At 56.2% G+C, this 20,182-nt stretch overlaps 1 protein-coding gene and 1 pseudogene across 5 annotated transcripts in view; both read left to right on the forward strand.

Moving 5' to 3' along the window:
- Positions 1 to 20,182, forward strand: part of CD82 (CD82 molecule) — a 49,512-nt gene that overhangs the window by 11,877 nt on the left and 17,453 nt on the right. For all 5 annotated transcript variants that reach the window (XM_077114469.1, XM_077114468.1, XM_077114467.1 and 2 more), the window contains exons 2-3: positions 9,076 to 9,139; positions 14,393 to 14,475. In XM_077114469.1, coding sequence (XP_076970584.1) covers positions 14,413 to 14,475 — 63 coding nt within the window. In that variant the 5' untranslated portion in view covers positions 9,076 to 9,139; positions 14,393 to 14,412. The remainder of the gene's footprint in view (positions 1 to 9,075; positions 9,140 to 14,392; positions 14,476 to 20,182) is intronic.
- Positions 15,111 to 20,178, forward strand: LOC143644900 (small ribosomal subunit protein eS1 pseudogene; annotated as a pseudogene).

Below are 20,182 nucleotides of genomic sequence, written 5' to 3' on the forward strand. Positions count from 1 at the left end.
CGAGAGGCACTAGGCGTGGCTGGCACCTCGGTCTGCTGGGTCCCTGGTGCTCAGGGCCTGTCCACCCCTCCCCTTCCCTGGAGTCGTCCCGGCCACGCTGCGCCCCCGCCCGCCCCGGGCCCCGGGATGGGGGTCTGGCTGAGCCTCACCACCTACCCCTGCGCCCCCCTCTTGGAGGGTGTTGGCTCTGTCACGTGCTGCCTTCCCGGGGCCACGCCTGGCCGTGCCTTCCCAAAGCGCGGGGAGCAGGGTGACCCCAGGGCAGAAGAGGTGTGAGTCTCCAGGCCTCGAGCCCTCAGGCATCGGCTTAGGGTAGAGGGCCCTGCATTCCACCCTGCCTGAGGGGCAGGCCCGGGACCTGTCCCCCTTGCCCAGGTGGGGACGCAGCGGCTGAGGGAAGGAAGCGGTGACAGGCAGGCCTGGCCGAGCTCGTTCCCTCCCTCCCGCCTTCCTCGCAGTGCCTGGGGGACAGCAGGGCCCTTTGGAGCTGGCCGTGGTCATGTCCCCTCTCTGTGCTTTGTCTTCCCTGGGCATCTCGGAGAGGCTTGGGTTACACCCCATCTGGCAGCCCGCTAAGGCCTTTCGGGGAGGAAGGTGTTAGGGGCCTCCCTGCGGCCCCTAGAACCTGGGGGCGACTGCGGCTAAGAGGGAGGGGCTGGGGAGGGGCAGGCCACCGTGAGAGCCGGGGGGGTGGTCAGAGCCAAGGCGTCCAGGGAGGTCACGTGGGGAGGCCGGGCTCATGATTTCCGACCGGGGTGTGGCGTGTGCTCCCAGGGCAGGCTCGGGGTGCAGGGTTCCTGGGCCCTCGTGGGCTTCCTGTGGTGGCCAGGACGACTCAGGTCAGCAGGAGGGAGCCCCGTCATGTCAGAGGAAGCCTGGGCTGGGGAGACAGCGAGAGTGCCAGGGGAGACAACCAGGTCCCCAGGCTGCAGCACGTGCTGGGCCTCTCTGCCGTGTCTGTTGCCCTCTCTCTCAGTGTCTCTGTCCCTGTCTCGGTGTCTCCGTCCCCTTCTCTAGGTCACTCTCTACCTCTCATTTCCCCGTTCTTCCTTCCCCCACCTGCCTCTCTGGCTCCCCCTCCTTCCTCGTCTCTCTCTCTTCCCCTCTTGCTTCCTCCTCTATGCCCACCTCCCCACCCCCACCTCCCTCTCTGGGCACTCCTGAATCTGGGCTGCTCTGGGGGTGCCAGGGCCAAGGCCACGCTGGCTGAGCCCAGCCCGGGAGGGCCGGAGGCAGTCGGGTTGGGGCTCCCCAGCAATCCTGGGGGGACCTGAGAGGCCGGGAACCCTGGGGAGGGAGGCCCAGTGGGCTGCATGGCCCCCTGTTCCCACCTTCCTGACTGGGCTGCCAGGGATGCGGATGGGTGGAATGCCCCGCCCTGCCTGCGAAGCAGTGGCCTGAGCTCCAGCCTGTGGGGTTGGCACAGCCCTCTTGGGCCCAGCCGCCTCCTCATGACTGTGGAAATGGATTTTCTCTGGGCCTCTTCCCTATGGAGTCCAGGGCCTGGGTGCTGGGTGACGTTGCCCCGGACACACCCAGAACCCCTGTGCTTTACTGTCCTGTTCTGTCGCCTGCAGAGACAAAGTGATAAGCGAGAGGGAGCGAAAACAGCCCTGTGAAGTTCCCCTGGGTTCACGGGGTTTGGGGCCCAGTCTCTGAATCCAAGCAACTGAAGACACGCTGGGGCTGCACAGGGCACTGGGGTCCAGCTCGCACACTTTATAGAGCCTGGCTGGCTGAGGACAGGTGGCTAACCAAGGGTTAAGCTCGGGCCAGGGCTGGTGTTCCTAAGAGACTGAGGCTAGGCCTGGGCCCTTGGCAGCTGATTAGGGGGAGGAAGGGGGTCTCTAATCAGGGACCCCACATGATAGCAGGCAGGTCCTTCAGCGACAGCCTGCCCTGTCCAGGCAGTGAGCTCAGGAAGGGAGACAAGAGGCAGATGAGATGCCACCGCCCCCAGGCAGCCTTCCCAGGCTCTACCACAACTCCCAGCTCTACCGCTGTGTGACCTTGGGCAGGCCCGTTACTGCTCTGAGTCTCAGATTCTTCAACTGCAAAATGGGGTTAAATGCTGTGCTTACCTCAGAGCGGTTGAAAGGGTAAACTGAGTCACGTGAAAGGGTTACCACAATCCTTGGCAAGTAGTAAGCATGAAATAGTAGCTTTTATTATTATTAAATATGGGAGACCACACTCTTAGAGCCCTTCTTGACCCTCAGAGGCAGCGCCGGGGCCTAGGTGGAATCCCCTGCTGCTTCATGATCAGGTGGGTGTGTGACTGCTTGTGGTCAGTCCTGGTCCCTGAGGGCAGACTGGACACTCCCTGAGGGCAGGGATGGGTTTGAGTCCTCCATTTCCTGTGTCCAGTAAACTGCAGTGGGCGGGGGCTCAGGACGGAAACCCTGAGAAGACATGGCTCCTTGGGAGGCCTTCTGGAGGAAGGTGCCTCTGAGGGTTGGTCCTGGGTCCACGCCCTGGCCTGCCCACGGCCCCTGTGCCCACCGTCATGGTTGGCTAGCATAGGCGCGGGTGTTTGGTAAACCCACAGGTGCCCGGCTCCGCTGCTTGGCGTTCTGACCCCCTGGGCTGGGGCCCGGGCACCGTCCTTCTGACATCTGTCTTCAGTGACCCCACCGAGAGAGCACTGGAGTGCAAGGGAAGCACATCCCAGAGTTGGTGGGACACTGAGCTCGGGTCGGAGGGACCTGAGGGTAAAGCTCAGCCAGGCCGCTGTCCTGCTTTGTGACTGGGGCAAGTGCCACCGCCATCCTGAGCTCCAGTGACCCCGGGTGATAAAGCCAGAGTCTCTAGCTTGCAGGGTGGTGGAGTCCAGTGAGAGAAGACCAGTGAAGCACTGGTCACACGGTGGCCTTCCCTCGGCCTGACCCCCTTTACAAGTTCTTGGTGACACTCATCTTCCTGGAGCAGTTATAGGAACCCCTTGTCCCACATCTCAAGGGGACAGCCGTTGTTCACACTTTCCTCCCACCGTGTGAGAAGGGGACACCTTGTTAGGCCTAGCATGACCTCTCCCCAGAGCTCCAGGCTGCTGCCAGGCTCACATCTGGGTTTAGCGAGCTGGTCCTGCCTTCTTCCCCATTTTACAGGTGAGAACACTGAGGCTCAGCTTGCCACAGTTTTTGCTACAATTTTGAGTAAAGGGATTGGAATTTAGGTTGTCCTCAGTTCAAAGTCCACAGCAAGAACTGGTTCATAGTTCTGCCTCTTGCCATGGGACGGGGAGGGTCCTTGGGAGATGACTGACCGCTGGGAGCCATCCTGGGATCTGTTAGGGCTGCCTTTCAGGTAGTCCCTAAATGTCCCTCTAACTTAGAGCTTCCCAACCAAAGTACACGCCCAGATGGGTTCCAGGTGTGTTGACATGGTCATTTTAGCTCTCAGGGGCAGAGTCCTGGGCAAGTCATCTCAGGCCAGGTACAACCCAGTCTGTCCACCCCAGTGTGAACACCCATCCTTCTCTCTGTGTGTCTTGATGTGACACCAGTTGGGAAGCACCAGCTGCTCTAACAGATCTCCCTCCCATCCTCCTATATGCGCGCGCGCGCACACACACATATATTCCCTCGAAGGGTGGGGATTCTCTGGCCCTCAGACTCCTCATCTGAGAAATGGGGACTGAACTAGATGATGTCCTCAAAGACCTTTCTGGCCCTGTGATTCTGAGCATTGGAGCATTGGAATTCAGCATCTGAGGGTGCAAGAGCTAGTGAGGCCCAGACAACCTGCTAAAAAAGTCAAATAGTCAAGAAAAGGAACCCACAGAGAGGGGGACAGTTAGAGGCTATGGTTCAACCTCAGTGTGAGGCTTTGGCTGCACGCAGGCCAGGTGAGGAGGCTGGAGGATCTGTGGTCTGCCATGTCCCCACTCTGCATCCTCCCATCAGAGAGGCCACTTCTTCACATCTCAGGCCCTCCAGTCTCATTGCTTAGGTTTCAAAGCAAGACTTCCTTGGAAGGACTATATCTGCAGACCTCATCAGCTATGCCAAAGGAATGTCCTAACCACGATTGGTGGAGCTGATCTTTTCCTTCCTGACGGGAAGCTGAGAGTCGGGCCTTCAGGGAGCTTTAGGAGGAGGGGAGGTTGGGCAGACAGGCAGAGGGGTGGAACGGTGAGGTGGGGGAGCTTCAAAATCTTTGTTTCACTCAGGCAGCAGGTAAGGAGGCAGGAGTTCTGGGCTCAAGTCAGACCTGAATTTTATTTAATCATTTAATTTGATGCTTTTTTAAAGAAATGTTTTATTGATATATATTATATATTTACATATGTACTCATCCAAAGTGCAATCAGTGGTTCACAATATCATTATGTAGCTGTGTATTTTTTCATCACGATCGATTTTTTTTTTCATTTTTGTGAAAAATAACATATATACAAGAAATAAATTTCAAAGCGCATCGCAATAATTAGTTGTGGAGCAGATTTCAGAGTTTGGTATGGGTACAATTCCATAATTTTAGTTTTTTACTTCCAGCTGCTCTAAGATACTGCAGACTAAAAGAAATATCAATGTAGTGATTGAGCAGTTATACTTATTTGTTAAGCCCGACCTTCTTGGTATAATCCACCATCTCCTTTGATCTTTCTCCCACTCTTTAGGAGTATTTTGGCTATGCCCGTTCTAACTATTTCATGTTGGCAGGGGCTTTCAGTAATTTGGAATAGGGGGATGAAACTAGCTGATGTTCTGGAGAGGCTGGCCCTCTGCATTTCAGGACTTATCTGGTCCAGGGACCCATCTGGAGGTTGTAGAATTCTGGAAAGTCACCCTAGTGCATGGAACATTGGTAGAATCTTATATAACACCCTAGGTGTTCTTTAGGATTGGCTGGAATGGTTTTGGTTGGGGGTTGGCAAGCTGTGATAGTCAGCAATATCTAACTGATGCTTGCGTAAGAGTGACCTCCAGAGTAGCCTCTCCACCCTATTTGAACTCTCTCGGCCACTGATACCTGATTTGTTACACTTCTTTCCCCCCTTTTTGTCAGGATGGCATTGTTGATCCCATGGTGCCAGGGCCAGGCTCATCCCTGGGAGTCATCTCCCATGCTGCCAGGGAGACTTTCACCCCTGGGTGTCATGTCCCACGTGGAGGGAGGGCAATGGCTTAGAGAGACTGAGGCCACATCTGAACAACAACAGAGGTCCTCTGGAAGGTGACTCTTAGGCATGCCTATAGGTAGTCTGAACTTCTCCTCTGCATCCATAAAGTGTCATAAGAGCAAGCCTCAAGATCAAGGGCTTGGCCTTCTGATTTGGGTATCCCTAATGCTTGACGCAATATCAGTGGTTTCCTGGTGGTGGAGTTTAATAGTTCCATGTATTTTTTTCCCATCCCTCAAGCAAACCTGAATTCTAATCCTGGCCTAGCCACTTACTTGTTGGACCACTGGAAAGTCACTGAACCTCTGAGGCTCAGTTTCTTTGTCTGTTATCTCCGGGGTGGGGGGTAGGGGTGACTTAGAGATTAAGTGAGATACAGTGAGGAAAGGCATGAGACAAGCTGTAAAGTGCAGCCGCTCGTCTGCCACAGTCTGGCCAGGGCAGGGCTGCTGACCTGCGTTCTTTGTGCCCCTGGTCTCCTTCCCCCAGAGGTCAGGAGTCAAGCCTGGCTCCCACCTCCCAGCTCCAAGGCTTGTCTGTCCCCAGGAGAGTGGGGCTCCCAGGATTGTGTGATGGGGCTTGGGAACCACATGTAGTAGGCAAGCAGGAGACCCTCTGGGCTCTAAAATCGTCTGATTCCCGGAGGTTGTGAGAGCAGCGTGCTTCTTCCACGACGCTGGAGGGAACAGCTCTCGGTTGGTTGGACTCGGTTGACTGTGTCCCCAGAGCTTTGACATGCATTTTCTCACTTCTGCAGCGATCCTGCAAGATGTGGGTCTCCTGGAGGGAGGCCGCTGGGGCTCAGAGCGGCTGGCCCAGCAGCTCACCTGCTCGGCTAGTGGGAGGCAGCCTGGGGCCTTAAAGGGAACTTGTGCTTTATGGCCTCACACTTTTCCTGGTGCTCAAAGTAACAGCTTTTTTTGTTTGTTTTAACAACTACAAAAAGGTGGGGTGAATAAGACCAGAGATGAAAAAATAAGATAGTAGGGCTCAGAAGCCAGCCCCTGGAGTCAACTGGGGTTTCTGGAAGCACAGCACCTGTCAGATGTGGAAACCAGCACTGCCGCCTGGGACCAGCCTCTTTCCTGAGCCAACAGGACAAAGTCCAGACAGCAGGAGAGCAGGATGGCCGCGCACCAGTGTGCAGGCGGGCCGGCTTCCAGGCCACGCTTTCCCCCTCCCCTTCCAGCCAGAGAGGCAGACTGTGCTCCCACGTGGTCGATTGCCTGACTCACCAAGCTGGCTGGGCCATATCTCGGCCAAAGGCCCAGGGCAGAGACCCCGCCCGTGCAGAGGGCAGGGGCCCCGGTAGGCTGTCCAGCTGGGCCCTGCCCTGCTTAAGCCCGCCTTCCCTTGGCCAGGAGTAGCAGTGAGCACTGTCCGACCGGGAGGCCGCCAGGCCAGATGTGTCTCTGCAGGCTGGGTCAAGCCCCCAGTGGCCTTCACACTGCTGGGCGAACAATCGACAGTTTCCAGATGATGATAATCATCATCATCACAATTGGTAACATTTATTTGGCACATCCTGTGTGCCAGGTACCTTTCAGGTACCTACTCGCCACAGGCCATTATTAAGTCCATTTTACAGGTGGGAATAATAAGGCACAGTAGTGAAGTGATGATCTAGAGCCACATAGCTGGGAAGATGTGGCAACTGCAGCAGCTTCAGGTGGGAGGCGGGAGGCCAGGCAGCAGTGTGGACTGAGCCCTGCTGTGGCCCAGCCTGGCTCACCTTCACACCTGTGTGGGATGGGCGGCCTTAGTATGCCCCTTCACGATAGGGAAGCAGCTCTGCATAGGCTCCCAAGTTCAGGTGGTGGACACACGGCAGAACCAGGAGTAGAAACCAGGGGCCAGCTGTGTGACTCTCAGTCCAGTGCTCCGCATGCCTCTCCATGCTGAGGTCCTGGTGAGCGGGGATGGGGCAGCAGGTGGAGAGAGATTAGCTCTGGGCTGGGAATCTCCAAGTCCCTCCTGCATGCTCAGTCCTGAGCGGGCCATGCCAGCTGTGGCAAAGCTCTTGCTCGCTCTTCCTGGGCCCCTCTGAAAACACTGTGGTCTCAAAGTTTCTTCTCCTGCACGGTGATATTGCTCTGGGGTAAATGACCCAGGGGGAATGAGCCTCCAGGAAGAGACAGAGGGAGTGGCAGTGTCACGCGCCACTGCTTTCCAGATGCCAGGGTGCCAGGCAAATTCTCCCAGGCCAGGTCCTGCTGCACCAGGAAACCCAGCCTTGCCTGCAGCCCACGTGGGAGCAGTGGGACTAGACTGTGCTGAGGGTGGGGTCTGAGGCGGGTGTCTCAGTAGAGCCGCAGATGCCACGATGCAAAAGTTGATGCCCAGGCTGCACCCCAGACCCGTGAAATCAGGATCTCTTGGCAGGGGACCCCAGCATCTGCATTATTTAGAGCCTTCAGGGAGTTCCAGTGGGGGGCCAAGGCTGAGGAACCACTACTGTAAGACTCTATGGGCAGTGGGGGAAGCCAGAACCTCCTGCCTCCCCAGGTAGGCTTCTTGGGGTCAGTGAACCCAAAGCCTGCTTGTGTGTGTGCAGTTTTCCAAGAAGAGGAGTCTGCAGCTTCCATCAGTTTTTCTGACTCAAAAGAGGTTAAAAACCCCAAACTCCTACATCCAGCAATGTGATTTCTAAAGACTGGAAACCTCCAGGCAGGACCAAAGTTGGTTCGTCTTAGCTCTTCTGGAAAACTATCCTGGCCTCTCCAGACCCCTTTCCTCTCCTTCTTCCTGAAAATATCTACTGAGCATTTACCAGGTCCGGGGCCCTGCTCTAGGCTCTGGACACAGGGCTGCAAAGGACAGGTCCGTCCCTGCCCTCAGAGAGCCCGTGTTCGAGTGGGGGGCACAGGCATGCTGTGAGCGAGCAGGATGGTGGCACTGAGCCATGGTGAGCACTGGGAAGGTGTGCACAGGTGGGAGCGACAGACCCTGGTGCCAAACCTGGCATTTCCTTAGCATCATGGGAGCTCTGGCCCCACCCCCAGGGGTTCTGAGGACTTGGTCTGGGGTGGGGCCTGGGCATTGACAGTTTTCATTTCTAATGTGCAGCTGGAATTGAGGTTCACTGTGTAGGTCAAGTACCAGGAAAGGCTCCCAGGAGGAGGGAGCTTGGCTGAAGCCTCCAGGGAGAGGAACCAGCCAGGCACTGGGGGGGGGGGGGGGTTGGCGGTGGGGGGGGTGGGGCAGAGTACTTGAGCAGTGGATCTGCAGGACAAAGGGCCTGGTGTCCTGAGACAATGAGGAAGAGGCCAGGAGTCTATAGGGTCCAGGTGGGCGGGCGTGGTAATAGTAAGGAGGACAGAGGAAGGGCAGGGGCAAACAGGCAGGGCTCCACCGGCCACATAGGAGTCCGGATTTTATAGCCAATGCAGCAGTAGCTATACTTAATATGGTGGAGACCTGCACATGGGGGAGTGACAAGATTCAATTTGCATTTTTAGAAGAGCCCCCCTTGCTACGTGGATAAGGGAGTGGGGCAAGCAGGACTTGGTGAGGAAGCTGCACTTGTTCTGGTGGGAGCTGGTGGCATAAGGCCGAGAGAAGGGGTGGGCTGGAGGCACATATTGGCTGTGGGGGTGGGAAAGGGGGTCCTGAGAGTGGCCCCTAGGTGTGTGGCTTGAGCCAGTTGGGGGGGTCGAGGGGCCGTTTACTCCCCTCCTCTGAATCCCACGGCCCTTGGAATCCTGGAGTGCCAGCTGTGAAGGCACCTTCGAGGGCCACTGGCTCAGCATTTCTAAGATGTGTGCCACATGGTGTTAAGAGCTGTTAAGGGGAAAACAGTTTCAAATCCGTTTGGAAATGACTCAGTCAGCAGCGTTTTCCTGGCTGACGCCTCAGAAACTTCAGTAGCCTAATATATGGGGGGGTGGTTCCGGGGGAGGAGAATCAGGGCACACGTACCTGGTGACAATAAAACCTTTTGTTCTTCGCAGCGCATCTCCTGGGGCGTCTGCTCTGAGGAGCTCTCCGAAAAACACTGTTGAGGCCCGCTGACAGGTGAGGACCATCCCCTGTGCTGGGCCAAGGGTGCCGTGTCCTGCGAGCAGGGGTGGGACCCCCGTTCAGTCTGGCCACAGGTGCTGTGGCCACCACACCGCTCGATTCCCCTGGGGCTGTCAGGGGCGCCTGGGTGCTGTTGTCAGGCTGGGAGGGCTCCCGCCTCGGTGAAGGACGAGGGGACTCTCCATGTGTAGACTGACAAGGGACCCAGAACAGAGAAGGAATTCTGTTCCAGAGACCGCCCCTCTCCAAACCCACCCCCTGCTCCAGGGGCTTGGCAGACGCCGAGAGAGGCGAGGCGGGGGGTCCTGGCGCGTGGCGCTGGCTTGGGGAGTTCACCCCATGTGTCCCCCACCCGGCCCCTTAGACTTAGGACACAAGAAAGCCCCTGAGCTGACGGGGGCTGTGGGTCTCATTCTCTTCAGGTGAGTGAGCACTGAAAGTCCCGGTGGTCTTTGTGGCCATCTGGTCATCCCTCCGTCCCTCTGTCCTGCTGTGCCTCTTCTCCTCCATCCACTTTTTTATTCGGGAACATTTGTTCTCATGAACACCAGGGAGTCCCTCCCCTCACAGCGTCGTGTGCAGGGGAGATGGCCAGCAGCGTGGTGAGTTACAGGAGCAGCCACCATTCACTGAAAACCTGCTGTGCGCCAGCATTTTACACAGATTCTCTATTCTAATCCCTGGACTAATCTACAACACAGGTGTATCTTCCTCTTTCTACAGATGAGGAAAGTGAGGCTCAGAGAGGTTAAGTCACTTGGTCAAGGTTACACAGCTAGGAGGTGATACGACTGCATTCAAACACAGGCAGTCTGGTGCCAGAACCTGGGAGCCGTGTCAACATCTGGTGCTATTAGAAGCAGATCGGAAATGCCGCTCACCGGCATATATGAGGGGGAGGCAGTAGGGGAGTGACAAGGCTGCTGGGGGAGGAGGTTTCTTGGAAGAGTTGAGTATTGCAGGGTGACTGGAATTTAGTAAAACATTAATATAATAATTTCATTGTATAAACTGAATTGATACAAAAGTATGTATTTGGGCGGTACGACAGTGGCTCAGTGGCAGAGTTCTCACCTGCCATGCCAGAGACCCAGATTTGATTCCTGGTGCCTGCCCATGCAAAAAAAAGAAAGGGTAGTGAAAAGTATATATTTGGTCAATTTAAACTGTAGTTGCTTAGAAGTAGTCAGTCTGCCTGCTATAAAATATCATCTAAAACCGGTACCTCCACTCTCACTGCTCACACAGCTGCGGTGACTGTTCCAGAATTTTCCAACAAGCTGTGCCTGCAGCTGGTTCCCTTATTTTGTTCCCATCAGCACACACCAGCAGGAAAGCACAGGCAGACCCTCCAAGTTTGCAGGAAATGTATATGAAAGAGCTCAACATGGATAGTGTTTCGGTTTCTTAGGCTGTTCCAAGGAAATACCATGAAATGGTTTGGCTTAAACACTGGGAATTTATTTCTTGGGATGGAGTCTGGGAAAATGTCCAGTTCAAAGCATCATCAGGGCGATGCTTTCTTCTCAAAGACAGCTGCTGGGGATCCTTGGCTCCCCTGCCTCGTGGCCAGGGGCTGGGCAGTGACTGCTGCCTTCTCTCTTCTCTTCCTGGTTCCATTGATCTCAGCTTCTCGCTTCCATGACTTTCTCTCCCTATGTCTGAACTTCGTTCTCTAATAAAGGACCCAGTCATGGGATTAAGATCCACCTTAGTTGACGTGGGCCACGCCTTAACTGAAGGAGCCTCATCAAATTCCTACTTACGATGGGTTCCCACCCTCAGAAATGGGTCAAGTGTAAGGACATGTTTTTGTCCTTAATTTCTCCTGCAAATGACAAGTTCCCTGCTCACTCCTCCCACACGTATGGAGCAGTCGATGACGACGATGCTAGAGGTGCTACTGCCAGCTCTGATCCCTGAGCCCTGCCCGTGCCCCTGCCCAGCCGCTGCCGCCTGCTTCCTCTTCCTAGCAGACCAACCAGCGGGTGCTTTTAGGGGTCCCACTCCGCACGTGAGAAGAGCGAGGTCTGGCAGTCCCTCACCCAGACCGTGGGGGGCAGAGCCGAGGTCTGGACTCGCACCTGGGACCCTGTCTCTCCTGAGGACGCAGCTTCGGTGCCTGCCCCCAGCCTGCTGTCCTCGCGCCTCCAGCGCCCGCCCCCTGGACCCTGGGGTGCCCCACGTCATCCCCTGCAGCACTGCCCCGGGATGTGTGGTAGCTGTGAGCAGGACCCAGGCCGGCGGGCCTGGCCGGCCCCGGAGCAGCTTTGTGCATGGACCCTGAAATCTGGATTTCATGTGTTCCACAGTAATTTTTTATTTTATTTTTCCAGCTATTTAAAACTAAGCCCTGCTCCTAGCTCACAGCAGGCCGTGGGCCGGGTTAGGCCCACAGGCTGTCGTTGGCCGCCCCAGGCCCTGGACCAACCCTTACTCTGGTCTCCTGGCCGAGGTGCTCTCCCCTCCAGCCTTGAGGCCTCCCCAGGGCCCGGCCGTGGTTGGGGGTTCCCTGCAGGTGACAGTGCCCCCCACCGTGGGGCGGCCAGCGTGCGGCTCCCTGCCCTCGAGGGCCCACCCTTCTCCTGCGGGGTCATTCCCTGCTCCCTGCCGACCAGCCCGGGTAGAAGCGTCTGCACTCTGGGGGAGAGAGGCTTCTGCCATCCCGCAGGGGATTCCCAGGCGGCTTCCGGGCCCTTCCCGTTGGCCGAGCTGCCTGCCGCTCCCAGGGCTGCCGGCTCCTCCTCAGCACCTGAACTCACCCAGCTGCCTCTTCAGTGGGGTGGAGAGACTGGGACGGCGGCGGGTGTAAGGGCTGGGGCCCCACTTGCGACCTCGGCCAACTTCCTTCACCCCCCCACTCCCTGCCTCAGTTTACTCAGAGGGTGTGGGAAGGGCTGAGCTCAGTGCCCGGTTCCAAGACCAGAGAGGCTGCCCAGGCTCTGGAGTGTCAGGGCCAGCCCAGCAGCCTCTGCCTCAGGTGTGGGTTTGATGCCATCGAGGCCGGGGCCCCTGCGGTGACATTTCCCACCCTTGTAGTGCCCACCAAACCAGGGCTCCTCAGAGAGTTGCCTTGGGACTCACCCATTAACCTGACAGAGGAATCCCGGCCTGCCCCTGAGAGCCCTTTCTAAGTCTTGGCCACTACCCCAGAACTGGGGTTCCTCTTGGGCTCTGCAACCCCAGGCAAGTCACTCACCCTGTCTGAGCTCCGCAACCCATCACCACATACCAGCTGAGCGGCCCTGGGCAAGTCGCTCACCTTCTCTGAGCCTTAGGTCCCCAAGAATAGAACTAACTGCCTGCTGGGCTGGTTGTGAGACTCCAAGGAGATGATGTTCGCAAATGTCCCCGTGTGGTTGGTGCTCCTACCAGCGGCCACCCCTCCCTCAGCTACCTGCTATTTCTAAAGCACTGCTTTCCCCCGAATGCCGTGTCTGCTGCCCTGCGGGGCCACGTGGGGCCGGCCTGACCTGAGGCTTTATGAGTCATAAAGTGTAGAAACCCCTTCCTGGAGCCTCCAGGCCTGTGCGGCAGAGCGGGACAGGATTGCCAAAGGCCTGTTTCCACACTGAGTCACAAAGAGACAGTTAAGGAAGCCTTCTCTAACAAAGCTGTCAGAATACCATGGCCCTCTTGTGAGGTAGTGAGCCCTTCATCACCGGAGGTATGTAAAATAGAAGCTAGGCTCTCATCTGGCAAGAGCTAGCAGGAGGTGATTTTTGAGATCTTGTCCAGCCCTGAATTCTCATTTGTCCAGAGGAGGGTGGGGGACCCCACAGGCAGATAAGGGAGTTTTGTAAGACTTTTTGACCACCCTTCACCCCTCGTAGAGGAGAGGGGGTGAAGTTCCTTCCTGGAGCCATCCTTCCCCTCCACTCTCTGGCCTGCCCCCTCCCCACCTCCAGACATAGAGCAGCGGGAATGCAGCTGAGCCCAGCCTGCCCATGCAGCTGTCCCCAGCCAGCTGTCAGGCCCCAGTTGCCCGACACTGACTCTTCTTGACCCACAGAGCCTGCACTGGCACTTGTCATTCCTGGGTTGTTTGGTTTCAGGAAGGGGTGAAGGGCAGCCAGCTTCCAGCTCCCCTCCTCCCATCTGAGCCCCCCTCCTGGGATTATTTGGTGTGGAGCGGCTCTGAGTGCTCAGCATGGCTTGTGTCGTTTCAGAAGGTGTATCGCCCAATGTGACTGAACAATTGCAAAAAGCCTGTGTCCTATCTTAGAGTATCAGTTAAAGGCTTTATGTTTTAGCTATGTCTGCGATTTTAAACTGGGTCCTTGGAGTTCCTGCATGGGCTTCGTGAGGTCTGTGAACCCCCAGAAATTATTTGCAAAATACTGCTTGTGTCTAAATTTTCTTGGGGGGGAATTGTCATTTCCAAAATATTAATAAGCACTGATTGATAAGATGGAATCCCATGCAGTGTGTACAGTTATGTTGTAGAGCATTTTATCAACATGCAAAAGTTTTCCCAGTGTATTGTAGAATGAAAAAAACAGGCCCCCAAACAGCAGTCTTTGCAATATGAGTCCAGCTTTGTTGTTCACACACAGATGCACTAGACATACAGCTGTTAAAATGATGATAGTTTTCATTTCTAGGGTGAGATGATAGGCAATTTTTGTTTTGTGCTTTCCTGTATTTGTTAAATGTTATATAATGTAAATTTATTCCTTTTTAACAAGGTTGGGAGGGTACTCAGTCCATTTTCTGCAGAGAAGTAGAGCCCTCCTCCTCTCCCCGGTAACTCCGCCTTCCTTCTGGTCCTCTAGCCCAGGAGGGGTCTGCAGGTCTTTGGACAAGCTCCAGATTTTGCCTCTGTGACTCTAGTCAGTCACTAGCTTACTTACATGTTGACTTTGACCAAAGTCCATCTGGGGGAGTTTTGGAGCCTTGGAGGCTATGGAGGGGGGCGTCTCCCTATGTTTTTCTTTCTAGCCCTACCCCAGTGGAGTCGCTGACCCCAGACCCATCAGCCATGCATCGAGCTGCTGAGACTGCTCATAGGACCACACTTCCTGGCTGTGTGACTTGAGGCCAATCACCTAACCTCTCTGGGCCTCAACAGCCCATAAAGCACAAAACCTGCCTCATAGGGTTTGTCATGTGAGCAAACTGGGACAGCCTAAGGTTGGCAGATTGTGGGGGCCAGTCGTTGCTGTTTTCTCTGACATCGCAACCCAGACACCCACCCCACCCCCACCCCCAACTGACCTGCCTACCTGCCTTCTCTCTTCTCCTCAGGGAGCTCCGGGACCGGCGAGATGGGGGCCGCTTGTATTAAAGTCACCAAGTACTTTCTGTTCCTTTTCAACTTGCTCTTCTTTGTAAGTACAGCAGTGCCGCCTCAGCCACCCCATACAGAGCCTCTGCCCAGGGCTGCCCCAGCCCGATGGGATGGTGGCAGGTGTGGTCGGTGGGGGCTGAGGACAGAGCGTTCTGAGCGGCATCGGCTGGGGGTGGCCAGGAGATTCCCGGCATTCCCAGCTGGCCCTTTGGCAAAGCTCTGAACTCAGTTCCCAACCTCCCCTCTCCTGGGGCACCGAGGCCTGGGCCAGGCGGGGCTGGAGAGCGCCTGGGATGTGACCCCCAATTCATCACTGGGCAGCTTGGGGGAAGAACTTCCCAGCATCTCCTAGAGATCCCCCTGGGATCTCTGATCCTCTCCTGATCCCCCTGCCTCCTCCGCCTCCTCGGAAGAACTTGCCTGTTTCAGACCCAGGTCTCAGCTGTCCTCATGCCACCTGTACCCCGTCGGGGGGACTGTCTCCCCAAACAGCGTTGGGGTGGGCAAGGGGCGGCGCTGGGCCAGGTGGGTGCAGAAGCTATCAGGCAGACGCGCTCCCTGTTCCCCAGATGCGTCCTTCAGAGCGCACAGGTCCCCAGACACGAGGCACCCAGATGTCAGCCCTGAGCACAGCTGGAGCTGGTTTTCTTGGGGCCTGGGCTCTCCTCCGGGGCCTGGGCTCTCCTCCCTGGCCTGGTACTGACGGACTCCTGCATGTTGCTGCCAGGACAGTGGTGTGTTTGTGTGTGTCCATGTCTGTGTGTGTGTTTGCGGGGGATGAGGGTTCGGGTGGGAGGGCCCTGGTGCTGGAGGTGGTGGGCTCCCTCACACACAGTGCACACACCCGCGTGTCAGCATGTTGCTGGCTCATCCTGACATGTTAAAAAATCAGGTTATACAGTAGAATGTTTATCATGGTCCAATTTTATTTTAAAAAATTGTACCCATGCATGAATATTTTTGAGAGGAGAAGGAAATACCTCTGAAGATTAGCATTGGGATTCCTGGAAATTTTTATTTTATTCTTTTTGCCTCTCTGTACTTTCCAAATTTTCTATGATAGACATGAATCACTTGGAGAAAAAAATATTTTACAATATTGGTTGTGTAAGATTACAGAAAGTTTGGAAACTAAAGAAATGAATCATCCTAAATCCCCACTTGTAACTTTAACCCAACACGTAGATACTTACAAGTGTGTTCCTGGGCACATATGCACGCAGATGCATACACACACATGTACTGTACACAGACATGCATGCACATGTACTGTGCACACACAAAACATGCACACACAGACATGCATGCACACATGTACTGCATGCATACACATGCACTGTGACACAGACATGCATGCACACACATGTATGTGCATACACAGTCATACATACACCCACATGCACTGTGCACACATGCACACACAGAGACATGCACACACATGCACTGTGCACGCACACAGACATGCATTCACTGCATGCACAGACATGCGCGCACGCACATGCCCCATGACACAGACACATGTGCATGTATAGATATGCATGTGCACACACATTGTACACACACATATGCATTGTGCATGCACCTATGCATGCACACCCACACATACACACATGCACTGTGGACACACACAGACACACACCTGTGTACACATGCACACACAAATACACACAGCCCAGGTGCTGCCTGCCCGTTTGTCTGCTTCTAGCCCCAGCTCCATGCTCACTGGCCGCGGAGGCTGCGCTGTGGCTGTGGCCGTCCAGGGCTCATGGCCCGGCCTGGAACCTGCCCCGGGCAGGCCTGGGCTCCTGGGCTTCCCTGGTTTGGCAGAGTGGCCCCTCCAGGCCAGCCTGGCTGCTGAGGAGCGGCTACCCCTGCGGTGAGAGCCAAGCCCTCCCTGGCAGGCCCTTGACTCCCAGACCAAGGACTGACTTCAGGGCCAGCTTGCCAGGATGCAGGGAGTGGGTGGGGTGCAAGCCCCATAGCTTGACCCCTGAGGGCTTAAGGGTCTAAAGAGTGGGGGCCTGGCTACAGCCTAGGAGGCCGGGGGCATGGGGCTAGGGGTTCAGAGACATAGATACTCCCCCTTCCCCTGAGCTGGAGAAGGAGGGTCAGAAAGGAGTGAGGTCAATGGTTTTGGCCAGGGTGTCCCTTCCTGTCCCTCTTCCAGGCTGCCTTAAAAAAAAAAGCTTCTGTCAGGTCAGCACTTGGGGGGCTGGTCTGTGGCCATGCGGGTCTGGCTTCTCCCAGGTCTGGCAGGAGTCAGGATTAACTCCCTGTGTGCTGGGGCCCAGGGTGAACTGTTGGGACGGTCAGTGTGGGGCTGGTTATGGATGGGTGGGGCTTTTATCGGAGAAGGACAAGAGGGAAGAAGAGGATGAGGTGACTGTGCCCATGCACTCCTTCACTCACCATTCATTCAGCACACGTGCTTGACATCTCCTTGTGTCCCGACCCTGACCTGGGTGCTAGTGGACAGTCCCAGGAGGGAGAGCCAGGGCTACTGCCCGCAGGGGCTTGTGTCCTGGGGGACAGCAGGCTTCTATCAGATAAGCATTCAGGTGGATTATAAAGCTGCAGTCTTGGTGAGCACCAGCTCCCATGAAGGATAGCCACGCTAGGAAAGCAGATAAGAAGAGCCCTTGACCTTGTCGGGGAGGCCAGCAAAGGCTTCTGGAGCCCCACTGTGTGGATGGGGAGTGGGCTCTGATGGGGCAGTGGGCCAGAGCCTGCTCTCCAGGGCACAGACCGCGCCCGGGAAGGAATTTGCTCTTTGCCTTATGCACCTGATGACATTATGTTCTGGGGAAACCGCCCTGCCTGCCGTGTGGGTGCCCACGCGTGTGTGTATTACACCTTCACATCCTTGCCTGCATGCCCTCCTGGCCCCAAACTGGGAGAAAACTGCCCCGCCAGCTCTGTGAGGACCGAGGAAATCCAGAGGTTGCTGGTGCCATGTGTCCTGGCGGAGGGCTGCACACGGGTCCTGGCTCCTCACTGAGCCTCTCAGCCTCGGCGGGCCTGGGGCTGGCTTAGGCAGGGTGGCCCCACGCCCCCAGTGTTGGTTCAGAGAGAGGAGGTGCCGCAGAGCCTCATCCCTTCTGCAGGGCCACAGGGCCGTCCTCCTTCCTGGCCTGTTCCCCCACCGCGGTCAGGCCACGCCCGTGGTGCTGGGAGCAGCCCCCGCAGAGGGCCTGAGCAGGCAGTGCTGGCACTTCCCTCTCTGGGTTCCTCTTAGCAAGCTGAGCAGCCCAGCTGGGCAGTCTGGGTTTTGATTGGCCTGGGATGTTTACCCAGAGGTAGTTTTCTGCCCTGCCTCCCCCAGCCTCCTTGTGGAAGGGACTGTTCCTGCCTCTGTGAGGACAGGAGTGGGCTGGGCTCTGCCCACGTGGGTCTGAGGCGCCTGGGGGCTGACCGCTGGACTGAGGGCTGTTCCCCGCCCAGCTGTGCGTGGGGTGGGGGTCACGTGGGCAGGGGTTCAGGAGTCTTTGGGAACCAAACCTCCAGCTCTTCCCAACACACTGCAGCCCAAGGCGCCCGCACCCTCGGGCAGATCCTGCCCCTCCGCAGGGTCTCAGGACAGACCCCCAGTCACCCCTGCACCTCACATGCCACCCTCTGACTGAGGTTATTGGTCAGACCTGGGTTCAAACTGATGGATGAGTTGTTGATCTTGGACAAGGTCAGGGCATCAGTTTCCCCATCTGTAAAGTGAAGACCCATCGGACGAGGAGAGAAGAAAGGACACAAGCTAGAGGAAGCCAGCGGTAGATACGTGTGGGGCCGGCCTTCGCTCCGTGGCCCTCAGTGGTGTCTTTCACAGGCCAGGACTAGGGCGAGGCAAGCGAGGCATTTGCCCAGCATCACCAACGGTGCTGAGGCATACTGGGGCCCGAGGTTAAAAGGAAAGCCAGTAGCACGCGTCACGTCTTTACTTAAGATTTTGACATTTGTTCATCATGGATTTGTTTAAGTTTTTTGCATTCATTGTGATTTTTAAAAATGTATCTTGATTATTGAGTTTTGGGGCACCCTCTTAAATTTCGCACTCAGGGGAATGCCTCACTTGCCTCACCCTAGTCCTGGTCCTGTTCTTTGATAACAGCAGAGCGCTGGCCTTTTCCTGGCTGTGGGATGGTGGCTGAGGAGGAGCCCACAGCTGGTGGCAGGTGGGTGGAAACCCAATGGGTTTTCCCCCAGGCCAGCCTCGTGTGGTGATGCATCCTCCGTGGGGTGGTGGATCATGGCTGGGCCAGCCCTGGGGAGATTGTGGGTGCCCTCCTAGTGGAAGAGGAAGGCAGGGCACCTGGGCGCATGGTCCCTGTCCGTGTAGTTTGCTGAGGCACAGCTTGGTTCGTGAATTCAGTCCTTCTTTGTTCAGTCACCCAGTGCCGGCCCTTTAGGGCTCCCACAGATACAGAACTGTGGCCAGCCCAGCCCTGCCCTCAGGGGGCCACGGTCCAGCCAGGCAAGGATGCACACAGCTGCGTCAGATCCCCCGGGAATGGCTGTTCAGAAGGGCTCTCGGCGTGGCGCTGTGGCGGTTAGCAAGAACATGCGCCTTGCAAGACGTGGCCAGGAAGGAGCCAAGAAGAAAGCGGTTGATTCGTTTTCTAAGAAAGAGTGGCGCGGTGTGAAGGCACCAGCAATGTTTCATGTAAGAAATATTGGGAAAACACTAGTTACAAGGACTCAGAGATCCAAAATTGTATCTGATGGCCTTCAGGGTCGTGTTTTTGAAGTGAGCCTTGCTGATCTGCAGGACGATGAAGTTGCATTTAGAAAATTCAAGCGAATTGCTGAGGATGTGCAGGGCAAAAACTGCCTAACCAACTTCCACAGCGTGAATCTGACCCGTGACAAAATGTGTCCCACGGTCAAAACCTGGCCGACCACGACTGAAGCACATGTTGATGCCAAAACTGCCGATGATTATTTGCTTCGTCCATTCTGTGCTGGTTTTACCAAAAAACGCAGCCATCAGGTTAGAAGACCTCTTCTGCTCAGCACCAGCAGGTCCATTCAATCCAGAAGATGGAAACTATGATGCGAGAGGTACAGACAGATGACTTGAAAGAAGAGGTCAGTAAGTTGATTCCAGACAGCCCTGGCAGAGACGTAGAGAAGCCGTAGCAATCTGTCCTCTCCGTGGAGTGTTTGTTAGAAACATGAAAATGCTGGCGAAGGAGCTTCACGGTGACGGTAGTTCTGAAGAAGCCGCTGGAGAGGAGACGGGTGCTCAAGTGAAGTGAACTGATGGCTATGAGCCAGCAGTCCAAGAATCTGCTTAAAATTTAGGCTTTTAGAAGTGACAAATAAAAGGTCTTATTTGTGTAAAAAGAAAAAAGAACAGAGGCTGGGCAGTGGTCCAGAACAGGGGTCCCTTTGTCTGCTGGGGGAGGTGGCCCGGAGCTGAGATCTTTAGGACAAGGAGGCAGGCACGGAGGGTCTTCCCCAGAGCCTGGCTTGTTTGGGAAGCGCCCAGCCCCCGGAACCAGGCTGGCATGGAGGGGCCAGGAGGCTGGGCCCTCCCAGCCAGTGTGGCCGTTTGACCTCATGTGGGGTGAGAAGCGGGGCGGGAGGGGGTGCTGGCTCTTGGCCCTGCTGCCTGGATTCCTGGGGTTTGACAGGGACTTGGGGCCCGAGGCCATCCCGGCCTGCTGGCTCGGGCTGGGGAAGGGTGGGCCTGGAGCCCCCTGGGCCCCCCTACCTGGGCTCTTGGGCTCCCCACTCACTGCCCTTTTCCTTCC

Source organism: Tamandua tetradactyla, chromosome 8, assembly GCF_023851605.1.
Source record: "Tamandua tetradactyla isolate mTamTet1 chromosome 8, mTamTet1.pri, whole genome shotgun sequence".
In the NCBI taxonomy this organism is placed as follows: Eukaryota; Metazoa; Chordata; class Mammalia; order Pilosa; family Myrmecophagidae; genus Tamandua; species Tamandua tetradactyla.